The sequence below is a fragment of the Balaenoptera musculus genome, chromosome 3, assembly GCF_009873245.2.
Source record: "Balaenoptera musculus isolate JJ_BM4_2016_0621 chromosome 3, mBalMus1.pri.v3, whole genome shotgun sequence".
Taxonomy (NCBI): domain Eukaryota; kingdom Metazoa; phylum Chordata; class Mammalia; order Artiodactyla; family Balaenopteridae; genus Balaenoptera; species Balaenoptera musculus.
Window position 1 is genome coordinate 171,099,509 of NC_045787.1, and position 12,107 is coordinate 171,111,615.

The 12,107-nt window shown below is 63.8% G+C and overlaps 1 protein-coding gene across 2 annotated transcripts; it reads right to left on the minus strand.

Annotated features, from left to right (window-relative positions):
• Positions 1-3,816: 3,816 nt before the first annotated feature.
• BSG (basigin (Ok blood group)) lies at positions 3,817-11,526 on the minus strand. 2 transcript variants are annotated; one of them, XM_036848094.1, is made up of 7 exons: positions 11,372-11,526; positions 6,373-6,529; positions 5,821-5,903; positions 5,295-5,708; positions 4,707-4,731; positions 4,553-4,619; positions 3,817-4,050 (listed from the first exon to the last, which is right to left on the minus strand). In XM_036848094.1, the coding sequence occupies exons 1-6, from the start codon at positions 11,436-11,438 to the stop codon at positions 4,556-4,558; spliced, it is 810 nt and encodes a 269-aa protein (XP_036703989.1). In that variant the 5' UTR covers positions 11,439-11,526; the 3' UTR covers positions 3,817-4,050; positions 4,553-4,555. The 2 variants fall into 2 exon arrangements, with proteins under 2 accessions (XP_036703989.1, XP_036703990.1); XM_036848095.1 differs by having other exon boundaries at positions 3,817-4,455.
• Positions 11,527-12,107: the final 581 nt, after the last annotated feature.

A 12,107-nucleotide genomic window follows, 5' to 3' on the forward strand; every position in this document is an offset into this window, starting at 1 on the left:
CAGTCCAGGCAGGCCGCCAGAGCCCCAGGGCTCTCGGCTGAGAGCAGGGAGGAGGAGGACCCGCAGCCCAGCCCAAGGACCCACCAGGCCTGGAGAGGCAGAATGGCACCCCTCCCCCAGGGACCTGGCCTGGACCTGCAAGTCACAAAGGAGGAGAGGGTCCCAGCCCCTCTCCTGAAGACTCCTCCCCAACACACGGGCTCCACCCTGGGCCAGGCTGCCACCAGCCTCCGTCCCTCCCACCCCGTCTCACCACTTGCCCTGGGCCAGAGCATTCTTAGCATTCATTCATTCATTCATTCATTCATTCACTAAATACTTATGAGGCACCTGATGGGGGCTGGGATTCAGAAGTGAACCTATCAGGCCGCCCGCACCCTGGTGGGGTGACAGTCAACACAGCAGATGTGATGTTTAGCAGACATTGTAGTGTCCGTTAGAAGGGGGTGAGCTCAACCTGAGCCGGGACAGGGGATGAGGAGGTGCTGGGGGGTTGTCTGAAGCCTTGCAGAGTGGGTGGTGTCAGAGCCAGGACCTGAGGGGAGGACGGAGCCCCGAGCGGCCGGCAGGTGTCGTGGCCTGTGCAAAGGTCCTCAGGCAGGACGGTGCCTGGTTGGTGTGAGGAGAAGGGATACTGAGGACCTGGTGGGTGGGGGCTGTAGGAGATGAGGACCCAGAGGTGGTGGGGGTGGAGTGGGCTGGGGACAAGCCTGGGCAAACAGGAATAAAACCCGAAGTCAGTTCACAGTGAGTGGTCTGTTACCCAAAGCTGCTGGACTCCCACTTCCCGTGGAAGGAAGCCCCAGTCCCTCCCCACCCAGTTTGCCCCACCTCTTCCTCCCCAGCGCTGGGCTCTGGGCACAGGGGCCTCCAGCAGGCCCAGCTGGCCGGGGCCCGAGGCCTTTGCCCTGCTGTCCTGCCCGCAGCTCCCCTCCCCAGCCTCTCAGCACCTCAGCACATGGCCCGTGTTTCCTGCTCATCTGGGGCGGGTCCAGGTCCGAAGCCCTGGAGCCCACAGTTTGGGGGCCCTCTGAGTGCAAAATAGTTAGAGACCAGGGAGACAAAGCCAGGCCACGGTCTTGGCAGGCCCCGGACCAGGGAGGGGTCTTAGAGTTTAAGCTCCGAGGGCTGCCTGGAAAACTCACCGCCAGACTCGAGCAATACTGACTGTCCCCTCAGCCTTGTGTGGCGGGCCTGAGTGCCCACACGTGCCGCTGACTTCGGAAGGGGTATGACATCTCCCAGTCTGGGCTGCCCGCACGAGCGCCATTGTACCAGGCAGCGCCCTGGCGTCCAGCCCCGACTGGAGAGTGACCTTAAGTAGGGGGCCCCTCACCCAGGCCTGAGTCTCCTGGCATCTGTGCGATGAGGATGGGGTCCTCGGCTGACCTGGGATTTCCTTTCCCTGCGGACCTCACTCCCCCCGGGACCCTCCACACCTCTGGCCCATTCCTTCTCACCTCTGCCCCCTGCTGCCAGGCGAGACCCCTAAATTCCTCTCTTGCTGCCAGCCGCCATGGGACCTTGGGGTGCCCCCGGTGTACAACAGAGGTGCTCTTCGTCAGGGCCCCCGAGTGGGGGAGGAACGAGGCTGGGGCTTCGGAGGCGCCCCTGATGCCTCCAGCGCAGGGCCCGTCCCCATCCTCGAACGGCTCCCAGTCCAGAGGGCGGTGGGCCCAGGGAAGGGGTGGGCAGCCTGTGCCCCAGAAGGAAGGCACGCCCAGCCCTGCCCCTCTGCCTCAGCGACTGGGACCCCGAGACAGACCCCGGGTCCTGAGCCTCCAGGCATTTGCCAAAGATGATCTCACTGCATCCGGTGACTTTCTGTCCCGCCCCTGGGGAAACTGAGGCAGCTCCAGCGGCTGCAGCCAAGAACAGCCCCCAGTGGCACAGGGGGCCAAAGACTGCCAGTGCTCATCAAATGCTCAGTGAGGGAAACATGCAGAGCCGTCTGCCCAGTGGCCCTGTTTGCTGGTCACGCTTCTCCTAAAAGCACGTGTGAGCGGCGTCCCTCTCTGGGGGCCTGGTCCCCTCTCCACACCACATGCCACCCTCTCCTGTCCCCCAAGGCGCTGCCTGCGGACAATCCCGCACTTTCTGTCTGGACAAAGAAACCAGCAGTCGTTCCCGAGCCCCAAGTGTGTGGGTGCCAGGGGTGCAGCAGGAAGGTGGGCGGAGCCCCAGCTGGGGTGCGGTGAGGACACACACAGACCCCGAGCTGGGGACAACCTCACGTGCCCTCCAACATGGATCCCAGCCTCAGCAGCATCCCCAGAGAGGAACCAGCCTCATCGTCACCACCTTCTGTGCTGGCAGAACCCCCGGACCCATGTACACCGTCAGTGCCAACCACGTGGCCCAGTGAACAAGCAGGGATGTACATCCTTTGAAAGAGAAAAGTTTAGATGGTGGGTGCCCGGGACCGAGGGCCCAGCGTGTCCAGCTGGGAGGCACACAGGACAGGCAGGGCATCCCAAGACCTCTGTAGACACGGGCTCCCCTGACTTCCTGGGCCCCAGTGCCCTCAGGGGTGTGCACGTGGTGCCCTCTGGTGGTGGCTGGAGGGAACGGCTGGCCAGCCGCAGCCCCTAGCCCCAGCCCCAGGGCTTCGGGGACCAGCGGGCTCAGTTCCTGTGAACTGGGGGGCATCTCCTCCAGGCTGTGCGGTGCAAGGCCCCCGTAAAGGAACCCCTACTCTCCCCGTGGGTGCTCAGGGAAACCAGACCTGCGGGTGACTCTTGTGACACACCTGGTCAGCAGACAGGGGGCAGCCTGGTCCAGCCCAAACCACCCCCCCGCCCCCCACCCACCCCCGTCCCGGGGCTGTGGGATTTGCTGGGCAGAGGCCCTCTCCGTCCCACCTCAGAACCCACTAGGCCTCAAACCGGTGGCCAGGGGGCCAAGTCCGTCAATTTTTGAGGCGTTGGTATGTTGTGATGTTTTTCCCAACATTGAAAAATGCAGATTTCACACGTGAGCCCAGATTTCTGGCTTCTCTGGAGATTTGGGAAGAGCTGGCCCAACACTCTGAGACCCCTGCCTCCCCCGAGCAGTAGGTGGCTTGAGACCCTCACCCAGACCTGCACGTCTGGCAGGGCTCCAGAGGGGGACATGGGGTGACTACAGCCCCTGGGTGTGGGAAAAGGGTCACCCTGGACAAGCCCTTTCCCCTCTGGCACTGTTTCCCCAGGTGTGCCCAGTGGGAGGCCTAGGTGGTACTTACCAGAGTCCCAGGGCTCTGCCCCACCTCCTATGACCTCCTGCTCCCCCACCCCCTTCAACCCCACCTATGCTTCCCCATTCGGCCCAGCTACCGGGATGCAGGTTGGGTAAGCAGGAAACCCCCTTCTCCCCCCGGGGGCTGGTGCAGAGCTGCTCCTGGGGTTCTCTGGGCTGCCCCCCATCCCCAGCTAGAGTCCCAAGAGGGGCACCCCGCCCCCACCCCAGATGTGCCTCCGGACAGACTCGCAGCTCCAGAGCGAGGTCCCAGCTGCTCACCTGCCCCTCAGACCACCGAAGGCACCGGGAGCGTTCTGACCAGGACAGCTGGGTGCCGGGCAGCGGTGGCTAATGGCTGCCCATCCCGACCTGGGGGCCCGCGGGAAGGATGCCCTGGTTTTGTCCAGATACCCTTTGAAGGGCAGAAGCAGGCTTACAAGAACTAGAGAGCCAGTCCTGCTGCAGTGGTCCGTCCACCACTCCCGGCTTTACCCACCACCCAGCCCCCATGCACCCTAACCTCGTTATGCCTCACCGGCTGAACGCCCCACGAGCTTTCTTGGTGAGACCCAGGCTCGGCGCAAACAGGAGCTGGGAGAGGATGAGGGGGTCACACTTTATTGGGGAGTAGGAAGGTAGGGTGGGGAGAGAGGCCCATCACAGTGGCTCCTGCTCTGAGAAGAGCAGCAGACACCCTCTTCCTGGGTGTGTGGACGGGGCAGCGGTGAGGGTGACGCCCTCAGGGTGGCCACGTGCTCAGACCTGCAGTGACCCAACAGCACTGGCTTCTCACGGCAGGATGCTTGGCACTGCGGCTCCGCCTGGGACCTTCTGTAAAGGGCAGGGACTTGGCTCTGGCTCCACACAACCGAGCAGCCTCAGGAGGTGGACCTGGGGCGGGAGCCTCAGAAAAAGGGCCGTCTGTCCTCCACACCCAGACCAGGAGACCAACGGCCCAGGGGATGCGAGGGGACGGGTGGTGGGGGCGGCAGGGGCCTCAAACAAACCTCACGACTCCCCTGGGGGGCTCACAAGATGGTTAAAAAAGAAAAGCAAAGCCCCTAAGGGGCAGAATTCTACACACAGAAAACCCTAGCTTAGTTTTTCTTTAAAAAGGTGAGAAAATGTGATTTGAATGCACAACATGGTTTGCTTTTGCCAGGTGGGTTTCCGTAAGAGGAAAGGGCACGGGGTTGTGCAAACGCTGGGATGGGCGCCTGCAGACTCGTCCTGGTCCTGCGGGGAAGGGGAAGGGGAAGGGGCACTCGGACCAGCCTCAGGAGCAGGAGCCCCGCCCTCGGCCGCCCCGCCCTCCCCTCCCCTCCCCCCTCACCTCTCAGCTGGAGTTCCTCTGGCGAACGTTCTTGTCTTTGTCATTCACGTGGTGCCCGCTGCTCTTCCTGGTGACGGGAGGACCAGACAGCTGCCCCTCATGCCTCCCAGCTCTGCCCAGCGACCCGCCCGCCCCCAGCAAGGCAGGGACTTACAGTGGCGCAGAGCCGGCGTCCTCATCTGTGCAGGTGCCACATGCAAGAGAGGAGGACGGGCTGTCAGCGGCAGGTCTGCACACCAGGCCACGCACCGGGCGGCCCCATCCCGCGGGGCACTGCCCTCAGCTTCCCCGACTGCAATGTGGGGGCCAGCCCGCCCCAGGACACGCACCCTCACGTGAGCTGTCTGGGGTCTCAGTGTGAGGGGCACCTGGGGGCCCTGCCTGGCCCCCAGCCCCGCCCACGGGCAGGCGCCCCAGTGGCCCCATCACACAAGGCCAGGGGCTCCCTTGGTGCCACAGCCCTGGGCCCAAAGCAGCCTCCACAGGCGGAGACCAAGCCAATGGAGGAGCACTCACCGCGGAGGACGCCTGCTGGCAGCCCAGTGAGGAGGAGAGAGGGGCAGGTGAGGCCGTAAGGGCCGACAGACACCCCCAGCCAGGGAAGGGGGCGGGTGCCCCAGGGAGGCCCTGGGACACGGTGGCCAAGGGGGCTGACCTTCAGCCCCACACTCCCGGATAGCGGCCCCGGCCCCAGGGGTCACCCCACCAGGAGGGGAGCAGAGGGTGTGTGGGGCCGGCTCACCATCTAGGACCTCGTCCGGCTTCCGCCGCTTCTCGTAGATGAAGATGATGGTGACCAGCACAAGCACCTCGGCCACGATGCCCAGGAAGGGCCAGAGGGCGGCGAAGCGGTTGCGCACGCGCAGCGTGATGACCGCCTGGCCAGCGCCCTCTGAGTTGGTGCCGTTGCAGACATACTTGCCGGGGTCTGAGCTCAGGTCCAGGTCTGGGATATGCAGCTCCGTCCTGGTCTCCGAGGAGACCACGAAGAACTTGTTCTGGGAGCTGTTAGCGATGGCCTGGTCCCCAGAGTCGGTCATCTTGGACCACAGCCAGTCGGCGACGGGCGGGAAGGAGTCCGACTTGCAGGCCAGCACCACAGTCTCCCCCTCGGTGGCGTGCTCCGACTTCTTCACCGCCTTGACGCTGGGGGGCCCTGCGGGGAGGAGGGCGAGCTGGAGTCTGACCCCGGGGCCGCGGGGCCGGAGATGGAGCCGCCCTGCCCGCCTCCACCCCAGCCCCTCAGCCCGGGGCCCCCAGGAGCCCACCCTTCACTTCCAGGTCGGTGCGGCCCGCATGCTCTGGAAGGAAGATGCAGGAGTACTGGCCCGAGCGGTCGTCCGAGTCCACGCTGCAGGCAGACGCGGTGAGCGCGGTGTGAGCCGAGAAGCTTCTGTCCAAACCCTGCCGGGCAGGGGCGGGGGGCGGGGGGGTGTCTCCCCGGGGAGGAGGGACCAGGAGGTGCAGGGGCGGCAGGCGGCTTACCCCACACCCACATCCAGGAGCCCTGGGCTTCCAGAGCCGCTCCTCCCCCCAGACAAGGCTCCGCAGTGGCCCCGGCGGTGCTCAGAACCCAGCAAGCCAGGAACTGGGGTCCCCAGTGCGCCGGAAGGAAGGACGGGTCTTGGAGGTGGTGAAGTCTGGCAGCCACTGGACCCTCCCTGCATTCCGGGCCTCGGCCGTCTCCAAACCCCCGTCTGAGCCCGTTCCCAACATCTTTCCAGAGCCAGCCCACCGACTACAACCTCCATACTCGCTGACCAGAGGCCCCTGGAGACCAAGCAGGCCCCGCCCTTTCCTGCTGGGGCAGCCTCACTCACTCGTACTCCGTCCTCAGGCCGGGCAGCGCATCCTCCTTCAGCACCTTGCCCCCCTTCACCCAGCGGTGGCCCACAATCTCGGTGGCGCTGTGATTCAAGGTGCATGTGAGGCGGGTTCTGGAGCCATCATCATCTACGGAAGTCCAGATCCTGCTCCCTGGGCAGCCAAAGAAGAGAAGAGAATGGCGTCAGGGGAGAACCCAAAGAGTCTGCCACTTCTCCCAACCCCAACTCCCCAGAGGGAGAGAAGCCAGGGCTGGTACCCAGGGCCCGGAACCGCATGGGGCTCCTGGAAGGCCCTCCCCTCGGGGTCTGGGGCAGGATTCTGCCAGGAATTGTCCTAACTGGCTGGGCCTTGGGCGTGGGAACAGCAGCAGCGCCCACCCCGGTCCCAGAACAAGGACCAGGGCAGCGACTGCTGGGTCCAGCCCCGCAGCCCTGAAAGGCCTTTTCGGAAAGTTGAGGTCCATCACCGCCCAGGTCACCACCCCCGCTCTGGGTAGTCCTGCATGTTCCCCCTCTCTCCCACAACCAAGGCAAGGCCACCCGGGGTGGGTGGGACAGGTGTGCTCAGGCCACGGGGGCCAGGGGGCTGCAGCGGCCCCGTCCTGGAGGTGCCTGCTTCCCAGAAGGCCGCATGTGCCACAAACCTCCATACAAATGACAGTCTGTCCTCCTGCCTGGGACGCTGGGGCGACTCCCAGCAGCCCTTCCACTCAATTTCCAACCAGGCAAGCCTCCCCATTCAATACGACCTTCTCTTTACGAACCAAAATGTAAAGCCAGTTAGAACCAGACAGTGAGAAGCACGCTGACAGTTCTGGAGCCAGGAGACGGGGCTTGAGCTGGGGAGGGCTCCTCTCCGGGGACCAGGGGCAGGAGACCCCAGACCTCTGGGCGTTCAGGGAGGGGGCCAGGACGGCAGACCAGAATGAGGACCCCTTTGCTGGGGGTCATGCCGCACCTCCAGATGCTGACCTTCAGTGAACGTCCACACCAGAGCCCTATCCCGGGGCTGGGAGCAGGTGTCCTGGGGATACTCCTGTCAAGCCACCCGGGATCCCGGGGCAGCACAGGGCTGCCCGCGCTGTCCTTGGGGACAGTGGGGACTTTATAAAGCCGGGTCCAAGGCACAGTGGTGTCTACCAGGTAGCGCCTGTTTCTCCAGAACCGTCACCCGAGGCGACCCTTGGAGAAGGCCACACCCACAGGACTTGGGCACAGAGGGAGCCGGCCCAGAGGCCTCTGGCATAAAATGAGGTGAAAGCAGAATCCAGGCCTGCACTGGAACAGTTCAGCCAGTAGGAAAGCAGCCAGGCTGCGGGGCCCCAACACCCACCGGGCAGGCCGCCACCCCGGACGCCCGCTTCCTCACTGGGGTCACACGGTGACTTCTGACGGCACAACTGTGTGAGCACAGACAAAGCACATGAAGCTAAGCAGAATGATCGCAGGTCATGACCCCCGGCTGGACTTGGCACCAGGAACCCTCCGGCTGACGCCCAATAGTCCAACCCAGAGGCAAGATGTCCTGACAGCACGAGAAGATGGTGTCCGGCCGCACAGGACAGCAGAGCCTGCTTGGGCTCCCCCGTCCTCATGGACTCCTTAGTCGCTAAGAAAATTAAAGCTCAAATCCCAGGACAGACTTCACAGCTGGGCTGCTTTCTGGAACGACTGCGGGCACAGCACACATCTCCTTGGGCATCTGAGATCGCGCCTGGGCCTGTGTGTTAGGTCCTGGGTGGGCTGGCCACACACAGGCCCCAGCGCCCCGGCTGCATTCTGGTCTGGGGGACGCCAGCCTCCTTCAGGTGGAAGAGGCGGGACCCAAGGCCAGAGCGTGCACAGAACACGCGCAGGGCCTGGTGGGGCCTCTTCCTGAGCCGCCAGCCCTCACCGCCCCGCCTCTGGCCACCTGCTGGCTCTTTCTTCAAAAGGGGACAGGATGTCTCAGAAGTCCGGGCCAGCAGGGACTGAAGCAAAGGAGGCCCCTCTGCAGCTCCAGGTGCTCCTCGCTCCTGGGGGCACACCCGCAGCAGTGCCCGCACGTGTGCATGGACACATAGGTGCAGAGGCACACGCGGCACATGCGTGTGCACCGGCCATGTAGGAGAGCACACCTGGCTGGCCACAAGGCCCCGGGGACAGGCCGACCTTCACGTCCGCCCACTGGCAACTCAGGCCTCAGGCCAGGCGGTTACAGGCAGACAGGGGCGTGAGGCTGGACCTCTGTGTCACTTTCACCAAAGGCCTCCGGAAACCCGCATTTCTCTGTCAAGATTTCCCAAGACTGCAGAACCAGCAGCTCCGTACAGAGCTGGGAGGTGAGTCAGGGCAGGAAGTGAGGCCAGAGGTGGCGCTTCGCCCAGACAGGGCCTGCCTCTGCACCCTAGAGCCTCGGACAGGGGTGCTCAGGCAGGTCTTACCCAGGCCTCACCCTGCCTCTGCACCCTAGAGCCTCGGACAGGGGTGCTCAGGCAGGTCTTACCCAGGCCCCACCCTGCCTCTGCACCCTAGAGCCTCGGACAGGGGTGCTCAGGCAGGTCTTACCCAGGCCCCACCCTGCCTCCTGGAGGAGAGAGGAGTGCCCGCAGGTCTCCTCCAGGTGGCAGCAGGGCGGGGCCTCAGCTCTCAGAGAGGGGCAGAGGTGGGTCCCAACTCCACCCCTCCCAGGGGTCTGCAGAGGCCAACGGGCTGGCCAGCCTCGCCCAGGAGAGCCCTCCCTGCCTGAGGCCCCGCAGGCCGCAGGCCAACACCCCTGTCCTGGCCAGAGGGACACACGCAGCAAGGGAGCCAGCCCGTCTGCCCCAGTCATCTGCTACATGCCGGTCACCCATCCTCAACAGGTTGGGTCACTCCAAGGTGGGTACTGGGTTGTGGCCCCCAGGGCCACCACAGAGACTGCTGCCACTGGGGATGTAACATCTGTGACACTGACAAGTCACTGGGACAGGGCCATTAGAAAGAATGCCTCAAAATGCTCCTCAGGGGGCGGTGATGGAAAAAGGGTGAAAAGCCCACCCTCCACAACCCCCAGCCACGCCCAGCGCCCAGGAGGCCCAGGGCAGCACCCCAAAAACTCACAAGGGCCCCGGCCGTGCACAGGCAGGCCCTCCCAGAGCCCTGGGAACCCGAGAGCGCCTGACCCTCCTTCCCGACCATGTGACTGCAACCCATGTTTTCAAGTAAAGTCACCTTCATCTAAAAACAGCCACCCCTCCTCTGTGCCCACTCGGCAGCCGGGCCGGGCAGGGCGCAGGGCCAGGCAGGCCTTGGGTACACATCCTGGAGGGAGCTATCGGGACGAGGCGGTGGCCAGGAGAGACCGCCTCTGGGAGGCCAGCTCCGGGCTGCTCACCCCTCCAATCCTGCGGGCTCGGGGCTCCGGCCCCTCACCCAAGGCTCAGAGAGGGACCCAGCTAGCAAGTCCGTGCCTGCCCACCAGCCGCGCCAGGACCACGGGGCCCTGCACAGCCTGGAGAGCAGGGCTCTCCCAGCAGGAGGACCAACCTGGGGCCTTAGGCGATGGGGGCACCGAAGACACCTGCTCCAGCAGAGTCCCCTGAGGCAGGTTTCTGGAGAGCTCACCTGGCCAGGAAAGGCAAACACTGCCACGAACTCACTCACCCCAGGCAGAAAAAGGACGCGTGACCCAGACTTTCAGGTCTTTCCCAGAGTCCCTGGGAAAGGTGGAAAGTGAAAAAGGAGGACAAGGCACAGATACAGTCCCAGGGGGATTCAGACTCGGCGTAAATAAACCAGGACCGCCCACTGCACACACTCACGTGGTGTGAGTGTGTAAGAGCAACTCCACAGACAAGAGTGATGGATGGGAGGAGCTGTGCCCCCAGCAGAACACCGAGGGCCCTCCTTCCCCGCTGGCTGGCGAGGGCTGCGTCTAAAGGGCTCAGGCTGCCAGGCACTCACCTTGCCTGCCAGGGGCCTCGTCCACAGGGCGGTCAATAAATGGCCGTTTTGATTATGAGGCAAAAGAAAGAGGCGAACTGAGATCTAAAAGTAGGTCAGCAGTAAGCCGGTGAAGCTTCTCTAAGGAGCAGCCCCTCCCATGCCCCAGGGCAGCTGCCACCCCCCTCAGAGCCCACCTGCTCCTGCCTCCCTTGTGGGAAGAGCCCCAGACCCTGCTGGTCTGCACTTTGTTCTCTACACGCTGGTCACTATAAATCGTTAACCCAGAACCAAACGGGAAGTCGCGCTCCATACAGGAAAAAAAATCTCTTTCAGGCAAAAGAGAAGCTGCCCTGCTTTCTCCCAGAAAAGCACGCCTTAACCCATTTTGCTGTGAGCATTCTCTAAACCACGTCTGCCCACCCATCAGGCTGCCCTTCCCGTGAGGAGCTCCGTTTGAGAGTCTGTGAAAACAGTCCCCCCACAGCTCCTGCTCTGAGCCGGGGGGCTCACGGTGACCTTAGAACACCTCCCCTCCCGGCCGGGGCCTCCGTTTCCATCCCTGTAAAAACAGGAAGGTGGACCAGCCTCCACCTTCTTCTGGGCCCCGAAATCAGACAAAAACGAAAGAAGCATAGTGTATGCCTCCCCACAAGGGTTTAAGTGTTCGGGCGACTCCAAGGACAAGTGCAGAGCCAGAGCGAGACACGGGACCTAAATCCCGGGAAGAAGGACAATCCCTCCGGCCGGAAAGCCGACCCGGCTCAGGGGCCGTCACGTGCCTGGGTGCCCGCGCCCCCGTGAGGACAATAGCCCACCTCCCGGATGACAGCCAGGGCCTGGGCGCCCGGGGGCTCCCCTGCGGCCCCCGCCCAAGCACTCCGAGCAGGAAAGTCCCTCCTAAGCTGCCTCGCGCAGATCGGTTTCAGCTCGGAGTCTCCCTCCCCATCCCCCAGGCGGGGTCTCCCTCCACCGGCCGGGTTCTCCTCCCTCTCGCCCGGGCTGGGGTCTCCCCTGGAGCAGAGGGCGGGCCACCCCCAGCCAGGCCAGACCACCAGCAGGCTTCGCGCCCCCTCCCCAAGGTCCTTACCTGCCCCGAAGTCGCCCTGAGCGCTCAGCAGCACGAGCCCCAGCACCACGAGCCGCACAGCCTCCATGTCCCGCCGTCCCGCCGTCCCCGCGCAACCGCCGCCCGCGGCGCTATAAGAACCAGACAGCCGCCGGTCGCGCGCACGCAGGCGGCGTCGCGGGGCGGGGCGCGCACGGTGAGTCGGCCACCACCTGCGCACGCGCGCGGACGCATGTACGCACGCGCGGACCCGGCCGACTCGCGCTACGGAAGCCGAATGGGCGGCACCACGTGACCACCCGGGTGGGCCACGCGCTGCGGCCAGGGGCGAGGCTACGTTGCTAGGAAACGGGGCGGGGCCTGCGAGACCGGGCGGGGGCCAGCTGTCTTTCCAAGTTTAAGATCTTAACTTTACGCTCAAAGTGTAAATTGCTCAACTTATGTGTACTTTGCCATAGTGCAAAAAATTTAAAGAGAATCGAGGGAGGCGATGGGGATCCCTGTGAACAGGTGGGATGTGTCCCCTGGGGTGAGGCTGCCAGATTTAGCAAATAAAAATAGCTGGACAGCAGTTAAGTTTGAGTTTCAAGCAGAGAATGAGTAATTTCTTAGTGTAAGTGTCCCGTGCGGTGTTTGAACACAGTTTTGCAAGGAAAGTATCACCATTTACCTGATTCAAATGTAACTGGCCTTCCTGTATTTGGCTGGAACACCTACGCTGAGGTCCCCGTGTTTTACAACAAATACTTCTAAAAAT

Bases quoted from the DNA above. Each gene is read 5' to 3' on its own strand.
- BSG (XM_036848094.1), bottom strand. From the start codon at position 11,438: ATGGAGGCTGTGCGGCTCGTGGTGCTGGGGCTCGTGCTGCTGAGCGCT. The intron at 6,530-11,371 runs GTAAGGACCTTG...TTGGCTGCCCAG, and splicing joins TCAGGGCGACTTCGGGGCAG to GGAGCAGGATCTGGACTTCC. The intron at 4,732-5,294 runs GTGAGCCGGCCC...GCACCTGCACAG, and splicing joins GCCGGACGAGGTCCTAGATG to ATGAGGACGCCGGCTCTGCG.